Source organism: Saccopteryx leptura, chromosome 8 (genome assembly GCF_036850995.1).
Source record: "Saccopteryx leptura isolate mSacLep1 chromosome 8, mSacLep1_pri_phased_curated, whole genome shotgun sequence".
NCBI lineage: Eukaryota > Metazoa > Chordata > Mammalia > Chiroptera > Emballonuridae > Saccopteryx > Saccopteryx leptura.
Window position 1 is genome coordinate 70,891,749 of NC_089510.1, and position 25,464 is coordinate 70,917,212.

Below are 25,464 nucleotides of genomic sequence, written 5' to 3' on the forward strand. Positions count from 1 at the left end.
AATTCACTTTGTAATAGTAACCATAACAAGGCCCCTGTTATTTAATAGGAGTATTCTAAGAACCCAATTCTCCACTGTATTGCATATTTTAATAGGCATATTAAAGCAAAGGAGCACCACATCCATGTCTTATAAAATATCCACATGAACGTTCATCCCAAAACAAAATAAAAATTCATAATTCTTTTGAATTTATTTTCAATTAACAATAATAGTAACATAATTGATTAATTATCTTCAATATTTCCCATTTAGGACAATTCACTAAAGGTATCTAGTAAAAAAAAAGGTCTTCCAGAATAATTCAGATTTTCATGTTATTATACCTGTTCCATGGTCTGATTTATGGGAGTTAAGACTTAGAATCTACACAAGTCACTTCGTTTTAAAGTTTCACTATTTATTAGAGTTTATCCCAGGTGACACAATAGCACCTTCTTGACCAGTAATTATTGTAAGGCCTCATTTAAATTCACTGACAGGTTATATGATTTTAAGTGAAATAATATAATGAAACTAATTTACAATAGGTAATTGATACAAATAAGAACTAAGTTCCTACGGCAACTCATTAATGTTACAATGAAATGACACTGAATGAAACGATGTTATCCCAGGACATGCTATATAATATACAAAATGGTAAATAGGCCAAGTAAAAATATGTTAGTGGTAAGAATTTTTTTTTTTTTTTACAGAGACAGAGAGAGAGAGTCAGAGAGAGGGATAGACAGGGACAGACAGACAGAAACGGAGAGATGAGAAGCATCAATCATTAGCTTTTCATTGCGCATTGCGACACCTTAGTTGTTCATTGATTGCTTTCTCATATGTGCCTTGACTGTGGGCCTTCAGCAGACCAAGTAACCCCTTGCTCAAGCCAGCGACCTTGGGTTCAAGCTGGTTGCTCAAACCAGATGAGCCTGCGCTCAAGCTGGCGACCTCGGGGTCTTGAACCTGGGTCCTCGGCATCCCAGTCTGATGCTCTATCTACTGCACCACCGCTTGGTCAGGCAGTGGTAAGAATTTTTATCCTCCATTATTACTACCAATCAAAATATACTGCTCACAAAAATTAGGGGATATTTCAAAATGAATATAAAGCTATAAAATATCTCCCAATTTTTGTGAGCAGTGTACTTTGCATCCATTTAAGTCTGGAAGTGGCTGTCAGGGTTTATTTTTCATGAGGGAATGAATCAGTCCCCATAAATTCACACTTTTTTTTATTACAAAGATATGACTATGAAAGTTTATGAAAAGAACTGAGAGTCTGATGAGTATCAGTCAATAGAAAACTATTCAATACCTAGACTAAGCACTCATTCATTTGATCACTCAAGAGATAGACTTACATAAGCGATTCAGTGTCTAACTACATTAAGATGTGTAAAATGATACAAAACTACAACTTCAAATGGGAAAACTGATTTCAGAAATAACAGACGTAGCATAACACTTTCAAAAGGAGAAGTGACAAGGAATAACTTCTTGAAAATAAGACAACAGGTTGTTAGAATAACTTACTAGGTTAGAATTTGAGATGAAGTATGATTCAACACTATAACTCCAAAGGAAGATTAATAAAATATACAGTATGGACATTAAAAAAAGTAAAGATCACAAAAAAGAAAACAACAAAAACGGCGTGTGAGAAACAATGAAAAAATCAATGAGGTAAAAACTACAATGTGAAGCCAGTTCTCCCATAGCATGCCCCACATATGAGAACTTAGCGGTACGTCCCCGGGAAGATCCAGCGCAGTACTACCTAGTGCACGTAAGAACTGTCCTGCTGGCTGCAAGCCTCAGCTAGCAGGTGCCTACTGTCCTCCCCTCTGTGCTTGCTTTCAGCAAATTCATATGCTGAGCTGACTGAACCCTTATCTTCTTCCATCTGGAAGGACAGAAAAGCAGTAAGTCTCATTACAGATAATACTCTCACTGTATATAGGTTTATGAACAAAACAGTAAGTTGGGGTCCACAATCTGTGAGGCACAAATAAATGTTCACACATCACTACGTTCATTTACTGTCACAAACGAGAGCTAATGGCAGCTTCTGAATAGGGCATACACAACATAGCACACAAAATAAAGCCATGATTTTTCAGTGCACAAAGTCAAATTAAAACAGGTTTCCTTCAAAAACTTAAATTTCTTTTATTAAATTCCTTGCCACCAGGATTTAGGGTTCTCATTGGAAAGCTAAGTACCATTTTGCACCTCTCATGCTCTCTTCTCAGGGGACTTTTCTACTCTAACTGGACTTCAGCAGAGCCGATGGTCAATCACATGGCCTTTCAAATGTAATACGTGGGTAAAGGGGGCTTGTCTTAAAATTAAATTAATCCTTAATTTGAAAGATATTTTTTAGTGTTAGCTAATTTATACAAATTTCCATTCTTTAGTTTTTCTATACTTGTATTATAGACCTTTAAGGAGTATATGTCCATAGCCAAACTAACTGTAACCTTTCTTGAATTATAAAAAAATGTCCTCATTGAGTAAAATAAAAAATAAAATTTTTCTTATTTCTATGTATTTTCTTCTCTTGGGACTGACTAATAATTATTTCTATGAAAAAAATGCTATGGAAAATTTCTTACATATATAAAAAATAAAATCACAGAATTTTTTTCAAGATTACAGTAAGTTTATGTAAAGATACCTTTTTACATTAGCTTTGCCTGTAATACAGGAGAGGAGAAAATACTCAAAAGGAGTTTTCTTTTATTCAAAAGACAATTGCTAATAGTTCTGTGTTAAGAGTTCTTAAGAGATACTACCCTGATTAAAGATTTGAAAGCTCTTAAAGAGATTTGAAGGCTGCATAATTTTCCTCACTATAAACAATTAAGCTACCATGGATCAAACCCAGAATACTGTTCAGTGCAGTTCAAAACCAAGATGTATTCAAAATTCATAGGATGCATGTGGGCACTTGTTTTTCATGCAGCTATGAGTAAATGCCCACCCAGTGGTCACTCATTACTCCTTTAAGCATTTGTTATTTCTGCCCGGCCTTTGGTCAAACACAGTATTTCTTCTTTTTGTTTTTCTCTGATGCTGATGGTAAGCAAATAAATCACAGTACATGAAATGATCATTTGATAGGTGAAGAACCTGGAAGTTCAGAGAGGTGAACTAATTTGGCTAGGACATATAGGGAGCAGTGCCATGGGCAGCATTAGCATTCAGGCCCACTGTCTCCCCAACAGGGTTCTTCTCCCTTTCTCAGACCACCTAATTGGAGACTAGTTTGCAACAAAGGCTACCTGACCACATATCCTGCCATTATTGTATTCTTTCATAGATGAATGTCAAGCTAACTAGTTGGTTACATCATTATAGAGCCTGAGATTTATAGTTTATGATCTTACCTCACTCTTTTTTGTGGCTTGATTTAAGCCAACATAATATGCAAAGATATGATTTCATAAAAATATGATTATTCTCAATGCAAAGGTTATCTTCACTTGACAACAGTTTGCCAGAGTGTCCTTTAAATGTCCTTTAAATAAACTTAAATGCTTTAGAGTTAAATAATTAGATGTTCAAAAATGTGATGAATACCACTGTTTTCAGAAAGGCACATACAGAAAAAATGCGATATATATAGTTGGGTCAACCAAAGTGAAGACAAGTCTTCAAGTCTGCTTTGATTTTAGTTCTTGTTTTAACCATACAATTTAGCAGACTACCACTAAAACACTCATTTGCATATTCATCTATAGTTATTATACTTTTATAATTCAAAGTAGAATATTTCAAAAATCTTGAAACTAATAAAATCAAAAGGTTTTGTAAAATTTTAGAACAGCTCAAAATTATAAACTCACAGTTACATAAGAGGTTAAAGGGGTGTTTTGTCAAAGCTATTTATTTTATCAAGCAAATGTAGAGATTAGAAACCTTGAGAACAGAAAAGACTTTAACTATATATATATGAATCCACAAAAATGTTGATGGTGAGTTACTGAAGAGTGACAAAACTAAAATAAATATATTTTTAGTTATATTACTTTTTCTCTTTAAACCATACTGGAGTTAATACTTTATATAGTTTTGATATCTCAATATCAACCATTCTAGGATTTAAGCTTTCATTCTCTTCCATCAGAAGACATCTCTACACTACTGGGTTTCTTTTGTGGTAATTGACAGAATGGATCTGTCTGTGGAGATAAAGGTATATAAGAGATATAAAATATATGTTCAATTCATAGATGCACTACACAGTAGCAAGGATATGAAATGCTTCAGCAGCCATTATAATGTACAAAGACTATGCATATGAATTTCTAACACAGATTAAGGCAAGATAAAAAATGGCCAACTCATTTTCAAGTAACGGAAACTTAAAACTTTAAATTTTATGATGAATTTCGGTAGTTTAAATTACTCAACATGCAGGTACATTCTTAAATATGAGTATGACAAGCAGAAGCATTAGAATTGTGCTACAAAAGGTAGGAAAGGTGTAAAATACATAATATATAACAAGGTACAGATCTCTGTCCTGTTATCATGCTGAATTTTCTTCTCAATGAAGAAATGGATTTTTTTAGGTTTTAGCATACATATTAATAAAGGTCAAATTAGAGACAGAGCTGTGCTAACAAAAAAATGCCCCACGCTTAATTCATGCCTCTGCCCATTTTTAGAATTGTTTCATTGACCTTTAGCATGCAAAAGTTAACAAGGTTCTACACCTACTCTACCTAATTTTGCTCAGCTGATTCCTTGCCCTCGACAATGGCTGCAGTGCGATGAACTCGTCACTTAAAGCAACAGTGTTGGAGTACATCTATAAGTGGACAGAAAAGGGATGGGACATATAACAAGTCAGTGAGCTGTATTCATCACCTAAGAGACAGACACAGGACAAGTTTTGTAAAGACACATCTGTTCCCAGAGGAGTACGAAATACCATACACGGTACACATGCATGACTGACATTTGTAAGGCTATTGGCTTTCTTCACTCTTAACAGCACATTGTTATTCTGGGCAAAAACAAAGTTCATAATAAATGCTGACAACTTTTCTTTTGATATGATTTTTCTTCCTACTTTTAAACAATGAGGTAACTGACAACTTTCTAATCATTTCTTCATCACTTGAGCTCAGAGCTGAAAGTATAAGGCTAAAATAATAAAGATTATTGCCTGTAGCAAAGGAATTATGTCACACATGGGATCTGAATGACCATAGAGACCATATACTATTTAGCAAAAAAACAAAACAAAACAAAAACCCCAAAACACTAGAAGATTCCTGTACAGACACAGAGCTTTCCTCTTTGGATTAGACCAGAGTAGAGAACCTGTCAAGTCATTTAAAAGTAAATTTAATGAGACAAAAAGGGAAATTATACCAGCTTTCACACACAGGTAAAATGATTGATTTATTGTACATTCCATTTTTAATCAATTTTAACCTGTGGTAAAAAAAACCACAATTATATAAAATACTTTTGACTTTTTCTTGTCTAAGGGTCCACTTTAAGGTATCAAATATGTACTATGTAATCTTTTAGAAAGAGGCTATATATAAAAAGGTAACAAGAACTAATATTACTACCTTTTATTATAATTAAGAAGTCTATGAAAATATATTTTCATAATTTACAATTTCAAAATATATTTCATAATTTGCAATGCATGTCTATTATGGAAACTTCAAGGGTAAACATAAATAAATCTAATTATTTACTTTTTATAAATCTAATTATCATACTTTTTTCAAGTGATGTCATTAATGCATTTTTATGAACTATAACTTTATATAGGCCAAGAACAGGAGACCAATATGTTCTCCATAAAGGTCTAAAAAAAGTATAATAGACAATGTAGTAAAAATAGTGTTGTTACTGTAAACATTTATCCTTTAAGATTAAAGTAGATATCTTTGATTAATATTTAAGTAATATATTGCATAGTAAATTTTTCCATACAGATATTGATATATGCACAGAGTAATCAGATTCTGCAAATATTTTAGCCTTATTTGGAGATCAGTATCACAAAGCAACAGCCTCATCATCTTTATCATTTTGTTTTTACTGAGGACTCACTACATACAGGACTGGGGTTAGGTGTTTTATATTCATTATCTCTAAGAATCGTGTAATACAGTAATTACTATTCTGATTTTACAGAGGAAGAAACTGAGAGTTGGGTAAATGACTTGATTAAAAGCATGAATTTTGTCAATGGTAACACAGTACCTAAATTAAGTTTTTTAGGCTTCCGAGGCCTATGCTGTTTCAATGGTGTTAAAATGTATATTGGTAGAATTGAGCTACCAAAGCAAATAAAGGCTAAAGAAATTTGATATGATCAACTGAAATAAAAACCAATGCCCCATTTACAAAGCCTAACTCAAATCACTACTTAGGGAACACATTCTACTTGTAGAATATGTACCTAAGTTTCCAAAATTTAAACAAAATATGCTTGGCAGATAGCACATATGTAGGGGAAAAAAAAATCTTAACTGAGGCAGAATTAAATCATAAACTCCATGTTTACTGAGGCATAAAAGTTAATTAGAATGTATTCTTGAGGATACATATCCAATGCTATGGTATAGTTAATAAGACAAATCAAAATAGACTTTTAGCCTGACCAGTGGTGGTGCAGTGGATATGTATCCAAGTTTGAAACCCTAAGGCTCCTGGCTTGAGAACAGGCTCAACAGGCTTGGGTGTGGGATTGCCAGCTTGAGCGCAGGATCATCGACATGATTCCACAGTTGCTGGCTTGAGCAAGGGGTCCCTGGCTTGGTTGGAGCCCTGCCCTGGTCAAGGCACATATGAGAAGCAAACGATGAACAGCTAAAGTGCCACGACTACAAGCTGATGAGTCTCATCTCACTCTCCCTTCTTGTCTCTCTAGTTCTCTCACTAAAATAAATATAAAAAAATAAAATAGACTTCTAGCTCATGTACAAATATACAAACAAGGCACATTCAACTAAATGGCTACCATTTCTTGAGCATCTACTATGTGTTTGGACATTATTCTATTTAATCATTACAAAGGTAATGAAATGGACATATCTATCATAATTTTACTCATGTAGATAATGAGAGACTTAAAAGTACAGAACTACCAAGTGGTAGACCTGGGTTTTGAACTGGAGAACAATCAGGCCCTAAGGACCATATTCTTAAACACTATGCAATACACTGTCAATATTTGTTGTAGTTCAATATTTATTAAGTATTTAGTGAATGTATTTTATAAAAACCCAATCTTTAAAAATTACTTAGGTTAAAGAACTTATTTCATACTCTTTAGTTGAAACCAATATAACTTGAAACAGTGTAACTCAAATTCTAATGTTTCTAAAGGCATGGGCACATATCCTAATTATTTTTATCTATCTATCTATCTATCTATCTATCCATCTATCTATCTATGTATCTATCTATAATCTATCTCTATACATGGATACAAATCTGATAAAATGTGCCATTATTATTTAAAACATATTTACTGTTATTATCTGGATATAAATAGTCTTATCCTTAAAAACCTGAGGTTGTATAACAACAATATAATTTTTAAAAATTATAACTTGTCAGGAGTCATACAGTAAACAATAACGGCTTTAAAATATCAGATTTAACATTATACTATAAAATGATTAATAAATGAATAATTTCCTATTTTCAGAAATAAGCAAATTATAAAGATAGCTATTCATTGTTAAAGACCCCTAAATAAAAGATTTTGTATATAAAAATGGTTACCTGCGCCTTTTCAGTATTTGTAGGATAGAGCTGTCTGTCAAATACTTTCTTCACAATATCAAGAAACAGACATATAACAACCATGAGGATTATGGCAAACCAAACAGAACCACTTGATAGGAGCTGAAAAAATACAAAGTACATATTCTGGGAGCCCAAAAATGGCCTGTAAAAAAAGAAAGTGTGCTTAATAAAAGCAGACCCTGACAAGACAGTTTCTTTAGACATCATGCAAACCCACTATATTTGAAGGTTACAATTTTAATTGGAATAGAAGTTAGGAATAATGTTCAAAATTTGGAATCAGTATAAATAACTAATAAAACAAAACAGATTTTAATTGTTAAAAATAAAATTCAACAATAATTTTCAATGACAACTATTATTAGGAATGTGGCAAACAATTGACTAGATAGCTCTACCTTAGAATATCAAAAAAATTATGTAGGAATACAGACTTAAGAGATCAAGAAACATAAGAAAAAAAAGCATAATGGCCCTGACCAATTGGCTCAGTGGACTGAGCATCGGCCTGACATACAGATGTCTCAGGTTCGATTCCTGATGAGAGCCCACAAGAGAGCTGACCATCTGCTTCTCTCCTCTTCCCTCTCACTCTCCCGTAGCCAGTGGCTCAGCTGGTTTGAGCACTGACCCCAAGTGCTGAAGATAGCTAGATGAGTCTGAGTATCAGACTCAGGTATGGAGGATAGCTCAGCTGATTTGAGCATTGGCCCCAGATGCGGTACATGGGGGGATCTGCTTATCTCCCCTCCTCTCACTTAAAAAAAAAAAAAGAAGGGAAAAAAACATAACAAAATATTTTCTACTAAGCAACTAAATATAAGACTGATTACCCAAATCTTAGGTTGAAAAGTTCTACTTAGAGGTTCTTCTCTACAAATATACTTTAAAATACATGTACTCACATATACTAACTAGTTCTACATAGTAGTATTGTCAAAGATACTCTTTTGGGTTTTGGTATATGTCACTTCAAAAGAATATGGTGAAATAGAGAAAGAAATGAAAAATTAAAGAACATTAAAAAGAAACACTATACACAAATGTTATTCATAAGAGTATCCTTTTATAATCCTAAATGGAAGATAATTACTTAGCGATTCTAAGCTTTTTGCCTACCTTCTATAATTTTTTGCCTGATATAGGGATCAAAGGCACAGCAAGCAAATGCAATATAAAGTCTCCAAATAAGACCTTGTCTATCATTTATAAAAGAATTTTAGAAGCGGCATTAATTTTTAAGCTATCACAGTAGCTGAATATATGACTTTACCAATAAAGATGAAGTGTACTATTTGAAGAGAGAAGTTAACTCACCCATGAAAATCTAATGGTTCGATGTACATTTTTTATTATAGACAGAAGTAAATAATTTAGAGATAATATGGTTAGTGTAAAGAACATTACTTGTGGAGTAAAATAATTAGGGTTTAAATTCTAGCTTTGCTGTTTTTAATCTTTAAGATCTTAGGGCTCAGTTCACATAAGAAAATATGGACATAATAAGATTATTGTGTAGAATCAATGTAATTAAAACACCCTAGATTGTAGAACGCAGTAATTGTTAGTTTCTTTTCTACTCCATATCAGAAGACCAACTGAAAGTAAATTTATTATTGGGATAGAATCTCAAAATTATTTATTCATAATAAACTCTGTCACAATAAGTACAGGTGTGAGGCAAAAGCAGTTTTACAGTTGTATGTGAAAGTTTATTCTATTATTTACTTATTATTGTATTATTTTCCATACAAACAATTGTACACCTACTTATGCCCACTCCTGTATTAAGAGTTGAATCAATGTAATTAAAATATAACATAGTCACTCACCAGAGAATCCCTCCATAAAACAATGAAAATACAAAATAGAATATAATAGATCCCCAAGTAACAAGATGGTTGATCCAGGTCCAAAAGCGAGTTTCCAAAGCCATCTAAAAATAAAAAATAAAAATTTTAAATCCCTAATATAAAATAAGTCTTTGCTTCAACCTCTTAAGATAAAAAACATGAATAAACTGTATTAAGGTTCTAAGGCAAAGTCTCTCAGAAGATAAACATTAATAATGGAAGGATCCTAGTAGAAAACTGAGCAATTCAAGTTTATAATATTCTTCTTCTTTGAGGAAACAGTATTGAAATTTCATGAGCACGTTGTTCTCAACTCTACTCCCTAAAACAACTTGTGTGTTGTCTTGCATTATATAGAGAGAAGCAAAATTTCAGAGATGAGCACTGTGGGAACAACCTTTATTTGACAATAAAAATCAGTAGAGGCTTTCTGAAATAATGGATTTAAAAAATACTTTTGACAAAAAAATGAAAATGAATTATTAAATAGCAATTAGTAAAATTATTCATGACTAAAAAAGGAAAAATAGACTACTATGGCTAAAGAAATTTAACTATAAATTATATAGATACAAAATGTGTCCATGTTTCTAATTTCTGTCCCATACCTTTACTGTAACTGTAATAACCATGACTGTGAAGACCAAAGTGCCAAATGTCCAGTTCCCAAACATCTAAACAGAAAGAATAGACCATTATTGCATTATGTGTCACCATAATGCTAATTAAGTTAGACATATGGCAAAAATTAACTTCATTCTTTACTAAAAAACCTCTTGCATTATTTAAGCGTTACAGTTGAAATCTGTGAATAGATTAGTAAAGGAATATGCGAAACAACACAAGTATTATTATTTTTATTATTATTATCCATTGATAATCAGACTGAAAACCCAAGATAGGTTTGAAATTGTAAGGCACAGACTGTTTTTATTTAGAATGAATAGTGACTGCTTTATTCTTGCCTGCCACACAGTAAAATGGTAACAAAATGCTGTTCGATCACAATTATTTTCTGAAACCATTCCAACCAGAAGTTACAGTGAATAACTTGCCACTGTATTTCTGGACATAGCATAGACAGATTAGGAAAACAAAAACAAAACCAAAAAATTACACACAAAACCAATACCTGGAAAGGAAAACTAATGGCCAATAGGATTAATCCTCAAAGGATTCTTTGTAAAAATGCTGTTAATGTTAGGCAGAAAGTAATTCCTGGGCTTTACAGCAGAAACTTATAGTTTATTAAAAATGCGGAATCCCCAAATAATTTCAGGATTTAAGTTCCACAAATAAGAATATAATCAGAAGTTTATGTTAATTTAGTTTATAGTCAGTCTTTACCATTGGTCTAAAAAGTTATTTAAAAGCCTCTGTTTCATTATCACAGATTTCTAACAATTAGCATTTACTTGACAAATAAACCTCTCTGTATTTCACCTTTTTCATTTGTAAAATGAGGGTTAAACCTTATAGGTTTTTATAAGTTAGGTATACAAAGAAAACAGGATGCCTGATACATAAAAAGCAATCAATAAATAATAGTTATCATCAGATGTTTAAAACACTTGATCTCACTATATGCCTGTTTTCTGAATAACTTCTTCTAATTTTGTTACCTATTTAAAAAGACAAACTTATATTTCAAATTAGAAAGGATTATTCATTATTCATTTGTATACTCAACAAATAGTAACTGAGCACCTATTATAAGAGGAGGGGGCAGGGAAGCAAAAAGGAGATTTACAGTTGTATATACACGAAAGAGTTTATTTTTGTATGATTATTAATTATTGTATTATTTTCCATTCAAACTGCAAACCTACTTTTGCCTGACCCTGTATGGCAAATACGATTCCAGGTCTTGGGGATAAAGCAATGATCAGAGAAAGCTGCTGATCTCATGGAGCTTACACCTAGTGGATGAGACAGATAAACAAATAAACCTAAAAATATACACCTTGAGGTAGAGATTAGTGCTATGTAAAGAAAAGCAAATATAGAGCAAGGGGCTGGGAAGTGAAGAAAGGTGATGAGGATGGCATTTTATGGAAACGGGCAAAAAAGGCCTTCATGAGGCCAGTGATGTTTCAGCAGACCTGAATGAGTAAGAGGGTCAGTGACCATGTGAGACAAAAGCATCCAAGCAGAGAAACAGCAAGTGCAGATGTCCTAAGGCAGGAACAAACTGCTCTGTTTAAGTAACAAGAAAATCAGTGTGGCTCACACTGCAATAAGAAGCTAACAGGCAGTTTTGAGCCTATCATTAGATATATCATATTGTCCTTTTTAAAAGATCACGTGGGCTGCTGTGTAAAGAACAGGCAGCAGGAGCAGGAAGGTGGTAGCTGTTCTGGTCCAGGAAAGAGATGGTGATCTGAACTGTAAGGAGAAGGAGAGAAGTGAACATTCAGGATACGTGTAACATTAGAACCAATGTGAGTGCATGTGGGTTGTGAGAAATGAAACCAAGGACAATTCCTAGACTTCTGCCTGAGCAGTTAGTTAAAGGTGTATAAAAATATGTAAAATCAGAAGGGAAACAAATTTGCAAAAGACAAAAATAATTTTATTTAGCTTTATTAAATTTTGAGATCCTATGGGACTTCTAAGTGGAGAAGGTAGTTATCTGAATCTGAGGAGACTGGCAGAAATGTAAATTTGGGAGTTTTCAGAATATTAGCAGTATTTAAACCATAAGAAGAATGAGTTCACCCTGTGTATAGATAAAGAAGAAAAGATGGCACAGCATAGTGCCTCTACAGGTCAAGCTTTATGATAAATTTTAAACATATGACCAATTGTTGGGTAATACCATAAGAAATAAGGTATATTTTTTCTGTTCTAATCTTATATCTCATTTTCCATTAATTGTCTAAAATATTATTAGTGCTTTAATATTTGTCTCATGAATAAATGAATATATGGAAAATTTTACAATAAAGTAGATAATCAAAGATATTTTAATCATAAACCTGTTATTTTAAAAATCTGTACTTACTTATAAGAATTAAATTGCAAGTGCTCTTGAATGACTTGACTGGTAATTTCAGTGGCTAAATTATTTAAACTGAAAGAAAGGTTTTTGTATTCTCTGTAGAACACAGAGCTCTTACCATTTGATGGTTACATTTCAATAGCTGACATGTATAGCGTAAAAGAGAAATCAATTAAGGACAAGAAATAAAGGGGAAAAATCATTAAATTTTTAAAAAATAGTAGTAAACACTACAAAAAATTTTATTTTTCTCTCAAAATTACAACCTGAAATTTCATCTCCCCACTCTACTTTGTGTTGCTGTTTCCCTCCATCTAATCTGGCAAATGGTCCAGACCTAGAAGGCTTGATGAAGGAGTAAAGAACCACTTTTTCTCTTTTCTTTTTCTCTCATTTAATTTTTAATGTGGTGGAAAAGTGTGTAATATTTATTTTAGAAGGGTACTGAGGGTCTGACAATTCCAATACCTCTATTGGGTAAGTCTAACTGAAATTAGAATACTCTAATAGTTTTTCCTTTTTTCTCCCAATACTGTACTGTATTTTTTGAATTTCAACTATTTTAGTTTTTTAGACTAGGCTTAATTCTATAAAGAGGGAGAAAAAAATTAACATTGTGTTTCTGTATATGAACAAAGACAATTTAAAAACTCTTATTTGGGCAGAATCTTGTTTTAAACGGTAGTTATCTAATTTGTAATTTTCATATCAGACCACTGAAATGAGTGGAATAGCTACTAGAGTTCCTTAGTTAGCAAAGGATTCTCTTTTCCTTTAACTTTTTCTTCGAAAGCCTCCAGCCAAAACAAGTGAAAAGCAGAATGTTGTGGAATGTTGGGATGAGAAGTCAGCTACCTCTGAAACTATCCTCCAGACATTTTCCTCCCTACAGTATCTTAGTTTTCCACTCTCACCCTATGACTTCAAATCCCTCTCTTCTGTTTCCTGCATTTTAATGTTTTTACTCTTCCCAATATACTCTCATCCAAGCCAGGATGCCTCTGCATTCTGAGGAAATCTGCTTTAACTGGAGGTGAATTCTTAATCTGAATTGTTCTTCTCCCATTTTCTTGTCTTGTCATTTTCTTTCCTTATCTACAATTTTAAGTAGTATCTTCCCTTATCCATAATTTTAAATAGCTTCTTCCCTGAGAAAGTTTCCTTGCAGAGATCACAGAAAGACAGCATAAGCTATGTCCAAAAATATTCTGAACAGCAACAGTCAGAACAAGTGTGTTACAAGATGAGATGACTTACTCTGTAAAGATCAATGAGGAGATAAAGTCTTCTTATTCAAATAATAATTTCTTTTTTTTTGGACAGAGACAGAGAGAGACAGAGAGAGGGACAGATAGGAACAGACAGACAGGAAGGGAGAGAGATGAGAAGCATCAATTCTTCGTTGCAGCTCCTTAGTTGTTCAGTGATTGCTTTCTCATATGTGCCTTGACCAGAGGACTACAGCAGAGGGAATGACCCCTTGCTCAAGCCAGTGACTTTGGACTCAAGCCAGCAATCGTGGGGTCATGTCCATGATCCCATGCTCAAGCTAGTGACTCCTCACTCAAGCTAGTGAGCCTCCACTCAAGCTGAATGAGCTCACACTCAAGCCAGCCACCTCGGGGTTTTGAACCTAGATCCTCCATGTCCCAGTCTGATGCTCTATCCACTGTGCCACCACCTGGTCAGGTCAGTAATTGGTTTTTAGTACCTCTAACTTACAGTATACTTAATAAACTATCTTTATTGGTGTTTACCTCCCAATTATGTAGCTTTAAGAAAAAGTGATTTCAAAGGTAGTCAAATTCACAGAAACAGAAAGTGATTGCCAGGGGCTAGGAAAGGAGAAAATGAGTAGTGTTTAATGGATACAGTGTTTAATAGATATAGTTTTCTAAGATGAAGAAGTTGTGGAGATCTGTTGCACAGCATGTAACTATACCTAACACCACTGAACTGCACTCTTAAAAATGTTAAGATGGTAAAAAAAAATGTCTAGTTGTATACTTTAAATATGTACAGTCTAATATATACCCATTATACTCCCATCAGGCTGTTTTTAAAAAAATTTCATGAAAATCAGTTTTTCTATTATTCTTTGGGAACTTAAAAAAAATTAAGTTATAGCAAGATCTCTAATATTTTTTAACATTTTTACCTTTTGTTAAAATTCTATTAATTAAAAAAATGATGACTGTACTTTTCTACAAAGCCTGTATAAAAACACTGATTCAAAAAACATTTATCCTATTGGATTACAGAAATAATTTAGTTTTATGGTAAGCTCGTTTTTAACTTTGAAAATAAAATGAAAAGATTATCCAAACAACATGTTCACCAAATTACTAAACTGTGACTTTTTGACAAATGTGATAAAATAATAGTACTGTATTATAAGAAAAGCCCCAGTTTTTATCTCATTACAAATACTGTATTTTAAGTTTGCATCATAAGGCTAGGCAAATTTTATGAGTTTAACTCTCCTAGTATCTGGAATAAATGTAATTCAAAATCAGTGTCTAGTTCAGTCCCCTTAATATTTTTGTTTTCTGGCAACCTGTTAAGAAATAAAAGTGAAAAAATGACTTTTTTATAGTAAAGAAGGTAAAGACACTTTTTTACCTGAAGGTAAAAATCTGCTCATAGAAAAACAGTTTTTAGACACACACACAAACAGGTACTCAGACATGCAAATACACTCTTCCAGTCTTGCCAAATCTCAAAGAAAATTTATCAGGATGCTTACATTTTACTAAGGAAAAGAAGATCTATGGAAAGGTTATAGGAGGAATAAATAACTTTTTCCTAAGTTAAAGAGAAATTTAGAATGAGTGAACACTTTAAAAATATTTGTTGAACATTAATGCCTGAAATATTCATTATACTTCTAGACCCTTTTACAAAAAATGGAGGTAGAATCAAACTTCCTCTGAACTGCTCTACCCTACTTGGACCCCAACCTACTGTAACTTTCTCCTCTTGCTCAGGATCACTTGTTTGCAATCAACTTCATCTTTACTCCCAGCCACTCCTCTTTCCAGTACTTGCCCCCTGGTTCGCAAATTATCTGTAGATGTCTTGGATATAAAAGGATAATTATTAGAAAACAAAACACATTCAACACGTCCAGTGAACAATGTGACATGGACTAGATGTCTAAAAAGACTTTCAGTACAGGGAGACATAAGAGGTGGAGCAAAAGAACGGGGTGAAGAACAGATGTCTGAGAATAGATGGCTGTAAGAGGAAGAGAAAGTCTGGGGAAAAAGAGGCAAGAGCACTCTGGAGAGGAAATGTAGAAGTGGCTTGGAACTAAAAATGAGCACGTTTTAGAAAGCCAGCAAGGGCAGTTTTACTTACAGTTTAGAGGGGAGAGGTTTCTGGGAGAAGTAGATCAGGTGGGACTCGGTAAACCAGAGTCTTTAATATAATGTTTTGATAGTAAAAATAACAACTAATGCTGCCAAGACTTATTGAGAACTTCTATATGCTAGCAACTGTGCTAAATACTCTACCTATATCATTGAATCCTCACATCAAACCTCTACAGTTGGGATTATACTCCTAATTTTGTAGATAAGGAAACTGGGTCATAGAGAGATTAACTAACTCATCCCCAAACTATGAAAATGATAACTCAGGTGCCAGGTTGTGAATCCAATTTGATTTGAATCCAATGTTTGCTTCTTTTTTACTATTAGTATTGGTGGCAGGCAGCAGTAGATTACTTTCTAGTGGTATATACAATATTTGACTGATAGAACTAGTAAAAGAGAAAAGAAGTTAATGATTTTCAGTTTGAGTTAGAAAAACAAAACAAAACAAAATAATAAGTACCTGGTGGTAAAGAAAAAACTTTTGTACTCAAGACCAATATTTATTCTTCATGAAGATTTTTATCTTTTGTTTAAAGCGTGCTCAAGACAATTTTTTAAATCGTCACTGAAAACTAAAAGCAAATTTAAATTCTCAAATTAAAAAAAATATTTTAAGTTATGACAGTATAAAATATGCAGTTGTGACAATATTTTTTGAAGTATTTTTACTAAAATGTAAAATCACTTAGGCTATAAGGGGCTAATTATTATAAGCCTATACTTGAGAACTAAGGGGATATAAATTACAAAGTTAATGAAAAATAGCAAAAAAAGAAGAAAAGAAAGGAAATATGTTAAAATGATAAAATTACATCTGGTAAAAAGACAACAGTTACTTTACTTTCTTTATATTTTTTCCTATATATTTTAAATTTATCATAATGGGCACATGTTATGTGCAAAATAAAAAAATGAGTAACTATTAAAATATCTCTTTAACTTCCTTTTCATCCAATGACACCTTCCATCTTAACTCCTTCCTCTCTTCATTCTATTCAGTTTTCACTCCATTTCAGGTGAAAATGGGCATACTCACTCATATATCTAATATGTTTGGTGGTCCTTCACACAGGTGGCAATGCCGTGCAGAAGGGCACTGGTATATTTGTTTCTTAAAGGGATTTAGGATAGTAGTTAAACACACAGAGTTTAAAGTCACAGCATTGTGAGTTTGAATTTTCCTCTCTGAAGTTAACTAATGTGCAAAAGTAATAATGACATTTTTCACATACAGGGTTGTTATTACAATTTAACAAGCTAATACATACGATATACCTGGCACAGAGAACAAACTCAATAAAAGGTAATTATTAAGTGCTGTAACCTTTATGCAACACAAACTAGATTCACCTTTTTGTCTAAATCAGGCTAACGATGTCCTCAAAACTGAGTGGTAGTATGTTCCTACTCTACCTTTTAAAGAAACATGAAGCCTGACCTGTGGTGGTACAGTGGATAGAATGTCAACCTGGAACTGCGGTCCCAGGTTTTAAACCCCAAGGTCACTGGCTTAAGCACAGCTTATCCAGCTTGAGCGCAAGCTTGCCAGCTTGACACAGGTCACTGGCTTGAGCCTAAAGTTCGCTGGCTTGAGCCCAAGGACACTAGGTTGGCTGGAGCCCCCCAGTCAAGGCATGTTTGAGAAACAATCAGTGAACAACTAAAATGATGCAACTATAAGTTGATACTTCTCATCTCTCTCTCTCTTGCAAAAAAAAAAAAAGAATAAGAAGAAGTAATGTGAATGATTCAAGCCTCCTTACAATTTTTTTTTCTTTTAGAAAGCCAGAGAAAAGAACAGACAGGAAGGGAGAGAGATGAGAAGCATCAACTCATAGCTGCGGCATTTTAGTTGGTCACTGATTGCTTTCTCATACAATATGTGCTTTGACCTGGGGGCTCCAGCTGAGCCAGTGACCCCTTGCTCAAGCCAGCAACCTTTGGGCTCAAGCCAGCGACCATGGGGTCATGTTTATGATCCCACACTCAAGCCGGTGACACCAGGGTTTCGAATCTGAGTCCTCAGTGTCCCAGGTCAACACTCGATCCACTGCACCACCACCTGATCAGGCAAGCCTCCCTACAACTGAAACCTATTTCCTTCAATGCTCCTGAGATTTTATTTTATTTGCTGATTTTCTATATCTCTTACAAGACTCTAAGCCCCATGACCAAGTGCATTAGTTACCCTTATACATTCAAAGTCTAGTACTGTATTTCAAGGGAAGGGTTATATTATATTTCAAATGTTTGCAGAACAGATAAAACTTAATATTCACCTATTTGCAAATATTGTTTGTGTCTCCAAAAATATTTTACAAAACTTAAGTATTGCCAATGGGAAAGGGAAACAAAAGGTGGAAATGCATTTCCAGTCCACCATAGGACCACTGCTGTCACTTCTTTTCCTCCTGACATATCTTGCTAAGCATAGAGAAATAGGCCTCGTTCTGCCAAGAGTCTCTCATCATGAGCACTCCAATTAGGACACAGTAACAATGTACTATGTGGCACTCTTTCTCAATTTCACATTTCAGAAAAGTGGCCATTTTAAACAGTTACTCACAACTTTCTCAAAATTGCTAGTGTGCACTGCACAGTATGGTAGCACTTCCTAAGCACACCAAAAATATAATTTATGCAACTAAAAGCAACAAACTAATCATTAAATCCTCATTTCTCTTCTCCAAAAGGATTATTGTGAGGATTACTGGATATGGGGCATGTAAAGCACTGAACACAAAAGCAGCACTAAATACACAGTAGCGATCATTAAAAGCGCAATCCTGAAAAGCATGCAGGGGCATGAACACATCCCTCTGCATTAACTCATGTTTGAAGAGCAAAACTGACTGCCTAGTGCCTTGAGTTTCACATTAAGATTACAAACTGTACTGCCTTTTTAAATTTTTATTTGTATAAAAATTTTATTAAGTAAAAAAGTTTAAAACCTTTTTATAATTGTTTTAATATATGCAATTTCATAATTTAAATTGAATTTTATTTTTTATGACAGAAAGTTATCAAAAAACAAATTAAATCAAATTATTAACAAACAATAAAAACATTATGTAGTTTACCTGGCCATTTCCAAGCAGAGATATATCTTTCCCCATTAGAAAATAGGATCCAAAAAAGAAAATAAAGGCATGACTGAAACCCAGGATGGTCCAATAAAGAAAAGTTTTAATGCTCAGTAGACGGTTTTTACTAATATCTCTGTAAATTTAAAATAAAAGAGGAGAAAAAGGAACATATTGACTCATTTATTATTTACCAACTCAATGTTAAAATTTCATAATCAAAAAACTAGATTTTTAAAAATTATTTGGAAATATTGGCAGAAATAATAAACCCCAATTTATAAACCACTGCTTGTAAAAATATCATATACCTGTGTAACAGCTTATAGTTCACATCATACATTCAAATTCATTTTATTTGATAAAGAAATATGATAGGCATAATACTTCAGTTTAATTGTGAAAAGTTGCTTTTTCTGTACTATATTCTGTTGTAAACATTCAGTCACTCTGCCATGCTTGTTCTTGTTAGTGGAGTCATTTGAGTTAGGTTCAGCACTGAAGCTCCCTATCGACATCATTTCCATCAAGAGCTATTATGACAAGAACAGTCTTGGCCAATTTTGGAACAAGTCAGTCTTATTATATCTTCTGGGAAATCAAGGTTAAGTTCTTGCCATTTCTATATAACTGAATTCCTCTATAAGAGTGGAGGTCCAGGGTAATGTGGAAATCTTAAGTTAGTCCTTAGGAATAGTTCCACATCTCTGTGATTATGTGGTTCTGTGGAACCAGGACACAGGGTATATGGGACAAGGATTAATGTCCTCAACTCTACATTGATTACTACTCATAAATTTGGCAATGCTAGAACATAAAGTAATTTTTTAGAAACTCTAGAGACAGACAATTACTGAATAATATCTTTTGTGCACATAAAATAATATATTATTGGCTTGGAACAACAAATAAATGCAAGTTATACAACTGCCCAATGCATTACTAGGATGAAAGTGTTTGTTCTTAAAAACACTGGGAAATTTACTGTTTAACAACTATAAACCATAGAACTAAAGTACTTTCCTTAGTAGAGCATTAATCACCAAGACACTATTTAATGTATCTGCTTATTTTGAGGTACTTTTAAAAACTAACAAGTATATACTACTTGCAATCAGAAATGTTATGGACATTTAATACTGGAAAATACTTACCGATAGAGGGTGGGCTTGTTGTGTAATACTTGAGGGTCTATATGCTGTTCTAGTAGACTATATATCAGAATAGGTAGGGAAGTAAAACAAATATTGTATAAAGTCAGGTACACGCTGTCATACAGTGTCTAGGAAGAAAAATTGGAATTTTGAGATTCTAAAATATATGTTATATTTATGCATATAAATACAAAGAAGCATATTAAAAATAATACAGGTCCTGGCCCAGTTGCTCAGTGGCCAGAGCGTTACCATGGTGTACCGAGGTCACAGGTTTGATCCCCAGTCAGGGCACATACAAGAAGCAACCAATGAGTGCACAACTAAATGGAGCTAAGTGGAACAATGAGTTGATGCTTCTTTCTCTCCCCTTTTTCACCCCATTCTCTTTTTCTCCCCCTTCCTCTCTCTCAAATCAGTGGTAAACTATTTTAAAAAAATAAAAATAAGCATAAAAATTATATGGTTTTTTCAATTTATACAAAAATCCATTTTAATAACTCCAATTTGTTTCTGACATAAACATGCACATACTATTTATAAATTTTTAGTTTTTGTGGGAGTTGAAATATTTTGTCAAGTAATTCTGGAATTATAGTGAATTGGCTCTTCATTTCAAATTTCTCCACAATTTGGTCACATGCTTCTAGGTTTCTTACTATGTATCCTTTTACAAGCTACACAATTAGTTTTGCTTTCATGGTTTTGTCTTCACATCTACATCCTACTCTTCCTTTAAGGCATGATCTATGAAAGTTTAAATATTTATAACTTCCTGTTCTAAACAGTCATATGTGCTACTGCTGGTACTAATTTGCTTAATGCTTTGTCTATGCTTCACGTAATGTTTTTATTAATACTTTATCTTTAATTAAACTGTAAACTCCCTGACAACTTAATCAAAATAGGTTAGTTTTCCTTGTCACATGCTCTTACAGCACTCTTTATTTCATTCAAATAAGCGAATACTGTTATTGGCAATCAACGCCTAAGCAGGTATTTAGAATTTAGAGTTAGATTGTAAACAGAGGAGAAAATATTAAGGATAGGAAAAAACTCATGAAAAACCTAAGATAATTAAGCTCATTATTCAATAAATTTGAACAAATGTCTTGTTCAATTAGAGATGTACAGTGTGGTATGTGAAGTGGGTGTTCAAGTAGTTAGAAGCAGTAGGTCCAAGTACGGTTTAGTTATTGACTATGAGATCTATGGGGCCCTGGCTGGTTGGCTCAGCGGTAGAGCGTCGGCCTGGCGTGCAGGGGACCCGGGTTCGATTCCCGGCCAGGGCACATAGGAGAAGCGCCCATTTGCTTCTCCACCCCCACCCCCTCCTTCCTCTCTGTCTCTCTCTTCCCCTCCCGCAGCCAAGGCTCCATTGGAGCAAAGATGGCCCGGGCGCTGGGGATGGCTCCTTGGCCTCTGCCCCAGGCGCTAGAGTGGCTCTGGTCGCGGCAGAGCGACGCCCCGGAGGGGCAGAGCATCGCCCCCTGGTGGGCAGAGCGTCACCCCCTGGTGGGCGTGCCGGGTGAATCCCGGTCGGGTGCATGCGGGAGTCTGTCTGACTGTCTCTCCCCGTTTCCAGCTTCAGAAAAGTACAAAAAAAAAAAAAAAAAAAGGAAAAGAGATCTATGGGCAAGTTATGAATCTCTGTACATTTCAATTTCCTTTTTTATAAATTAAGACAGGAATGGGAAATATGTGACATATGTGTAACCAAAGACCCATCACTATCAAGTGCTCATTACAGCTTCTGCTAATCAAGAACAGGTTTTTCCTCTGAGAGTACAGCTTCAGAACCCCTTTCAATATAGTGCTCCTGGTAGTCACAATCCATTATTTATAGTTAGCTTCTAAGATTAAACCTGTATTCATCCTTGGACTTTATCACTACGGTTCCTTCCAAATCTAACAAAATTCTGAGTCAAAAAGAAAGAGGTAATTCCCCAATAAATTTTTGGCCTGGCTTGATATGGATTTTATAGAAATATTACACATAAGTTGGAAAAGTTACCAGAATTCTCTATTAAGCTGTTAAGAGTTAATATCTATTTTTAAAGAAGTACTCAGAGTTAAAATATATTTTGGTATTAACACTAACTTCAAACGGAAAATCAGAGTAAAGATTAACATCATACTGATTAAATACACTAACTACAATAGTTTTATCTAGTTATTAGCAGAACTAAGAAAAATTCCTTCCAAGTATCTATCAAAGACTGAACATACACACTTTTCCTGAAAGTATAAAACAAAAGCTTCTACTTACTTGTTGAGAAAACAAACAGTAGAACTGATATAAAAATTGAGGTGTGATAAAGCACACATTCTGAAAAACAAGATTAAATAAAAATAATTAAAATATTTAGTTCTAAAAGAAAAAAAAATTTAAATAGCTAATGAGTTCAGAAATACAATTGCAGTTGAAATGGAAAACAAATGTGCCCATAAGAACTTGTCTATGTAAAATGGGAAAACAGAATTTCCATTTTATTAAAAAAAGTCTAAAAGTGTTTAAGCAGCACTGCAAATGTAATGTCACTGACTCGTACTATAGCCAAGCAGTGCCATAATTTTTAATTTACACCTTCCAATTATTATTCACTACTTTTCATATCTAGTATAATAAGTAAGTTTTACTTCAACTTTGGGGCTATAATACCTTTAAAATACTCAAATATTTCAAATACATAAAACTATCAAAACATCTTTCCATTTCAATATTCATATGTCACAGAAAAGCTATAAAAATAAGCTAGAAAAAACCCCTGCCATCATCATTTATTAGCAGTATGTAGTCAACCTATGTTCCTTCATTGGCTTACAGCTATCACTTAGAGGTAGATATGCACTATAGGACACACAGATGTATTCAATGTCTTGGTACTCAGGGGTTATTAACCTGAGTTCCGCAGTCTCCCACCTTCCCCAAAAGGGTCATGAGATAGAAAAGTATTTCAACATAATTAGTTTCCTTGTAATCCTATTTATTTTATGCATCTAAAAGTCCTATAATTTATATATCTCACTAAGATACCAAATGGTCATTCATGGCACAAAGACTTAGAACCTCTGCTTGAAATCATTATACTAAAGTTAAATTAAAACTTATTACTGGTTCAGAACAAAATAACATCAAAGAAATAAAACTGAGTTCCAAATTGCATAGAATAAAATGTATCAAGTTTAAGTATAAATTTTTTAATGTTTTGATGCATTTATACATGTATGCAACCACCACCACGATCAAACAAAAGAACTTGTCTATCATGCAAAGTTCTCTATATCCCTTTCCAGTCAATTCTATAATCTGCACCCTTGGCATCAGCAACCACTGATTTGCTTTCTGTCATTACACATTGGATTCCTGACTAATATTCAAAGTATATTCTATAAACTGTTATTTCACTATGGAAACAATTTTAAGAATAATTTGTATGGTAACAGAATTCCTTAAATTGAAGCCTCAAATTACTATATCAATAACTGATTCTAAAATATCTCCACGCCCTGGCTGGATAGCTCAGTTGGTTAGAACCCTGGTCGGCAAACTGCGAGCCACATGCAGCTCTTTCACAAAATATCATGTGTGGGCACTACCTCAATAAGGAATGTACCTACCTATATAGTCTAAGTTTAAAAACTTTGGCTCTCAAAAGAAATTTCAATCGTTGTACTGTTGATATTTGGCTCTGTTGACTAATGAGTTTGCCAACCACTGGGTTAGAACATCGTCCCGAAGTGCAGAGACTGATGGTTTGATCCTCCATCAGGGCACATACAGGAGATCGATGTTCCTGTCTCCCTCTTTCTCTCTCTAAACTCAATACAATAAACATTAAAATAAAATAAAATATCTCCATGAAACTCACCTTATAAAAAAAATACTGTACAAGGGTAGCTATTCTAATATAATAAAAATGACCATGAACAAAAAGCAACTTGGAGAGAAACTTAAATCTAGCTATTGCATAGTCACTGTTTCTTGCAGCTTGTCTTCCTTCTTTACCCATGATTCCTGTGATAAAGGGAACAAAAAGGCAAATTAATTGATAACTGATAAGTAAATTTTCATAATACTTTGTGAAATGTTAATTATAGCTGTTGCATGTGGCTTTAGGATCACCATGTCCTAATATACAGAAGATAGCAGACTCCCCAAAGTATGTTCTAAATCAAATATGTAATTAATACAAAGCTACTATACCAGATATGTAACATCAATTTTCAAAGATTTAGAATATATAAAATACAATTAATATAAAAATAATATTGAAAGTCTAGGATCTAATAACATAAATTACACTAAAAAGCTGAAAGTTAATAGATTTCTAATGGAGAGAATGATATAAAACAGTTTCAATTTCACTGAACATAAGAAATATTCAAATTGAGTAATCTGAACCTAGCAAAAATGAGCATGTTTAATTGCTTTAACATTTTCATGCATAACTCAAACAAAATGTGCTTTTAGAAAGAAAAGTATAGTATCATCTAAAATCAGTACATAATTTTATCTGATAAACATGAGTACTTTTTTTTAGGTTATAATAAATCTTTTAGGTTTCAAGAGCTATTGCCAAGTTAGCTTTTTAAATCTAAAAGCAGCTTTAAAAAATTATTTTTCAGAATTAAAAATTTTAAGTTTTGTCATAAAAGGATCAAAATGTTTCAAAATGTATAGGTAGAGACAATCACCTATATTCATAGTATCTAGAGAAAACCACTATTTTTGGTATATATCCCTTTAGAATTTTTCCTTCTGCATATTTTTTATGTGTGTATATTTAGTATACATACAAACAAATGTATAAAAATAGGATTGTTCTGTAATCTACTTTTGTCCCTTAATATGCTATTATGGACACTGTTTATAACGTATCTTTGTCAACATATTCACATATTTTCTTAGAAAAAATGCTAGATGCATGATTGCCAGGTCAACAGGCAATCATTTACAATTCTGACTTCTACTAATGTCGAATAAGAGCATTTGTTGATCTATACCTTTACTAATTCAGACTATCATTCTCTGTAATTTTTGTCACTCTGACAGGCAATTTAAACTTGCATTCTTCTGATTATTAGTGAGATTAAATAGGTTTTCATGGATTAAGCATTCCTTTAGATTTCTCCTTTTGTGACAACTGATGTCTCACATCCTTCCACATATTTCCACTTAGTATTAAGTTCATATATTAGAAATATTAA

General features: G+C 33.4%; 1 protein-coding gene across 5 annotated transcripts in view; it reads right to left on the reverse strand.

Annotated features, from left to right (window-relative positions):
- Positions 1 to 25,464, reverse strand: part of ATP11B (ATPase phospholipid transporting 11B (putative)) — a 142,633-nt gene that overhangs the window by 13,256 nt on the left and 103,913 nt on the right. For 3 of the 5 annotated variants that reach the window (XM_066347698.1, XM_066347695.1, XM_066347699.1), the window contains 7 exons: positions 24,126 to 24,271; positions 22,523 to 22,582; positions 20,254 to 20,381; positions 19,097 to 19,235; positions 10,247 to 10,312; positions 9,618 to 9,721; positions 7,762 to 7,927 (listed from right to left, as the gene is read on the reverse strand). In XM_066347698.1, the coding sequence (XP_066203795.1) occupies positions 7,762 to 7,927; positions 9,618 to 9,721; positions 10,247 to 10,312; positions 19,097 to 19,235; positions 20,254 to 20,381; positions 22,523 to 22,582; positions 24,126 to 24,271 (809 nt within the window). Of the gene's footprint in view, positions 1 to 1,797; positions 1,898 to 4,724; positions 4,811 to 7,761; positions 7,928 to 9,617; positions 9,722 to 10,246; positions 10,313 to 19,096; positions 19,236 to 20,253; positions 20,382 to 22,522; positions 22,583 to 24,125; positions 24,272 to 25,464 lie in introns of those variants that run through there. The other 2 variants (XM_066347697.1, XM_066347696.1) reach the window with 2 other exon arrangements.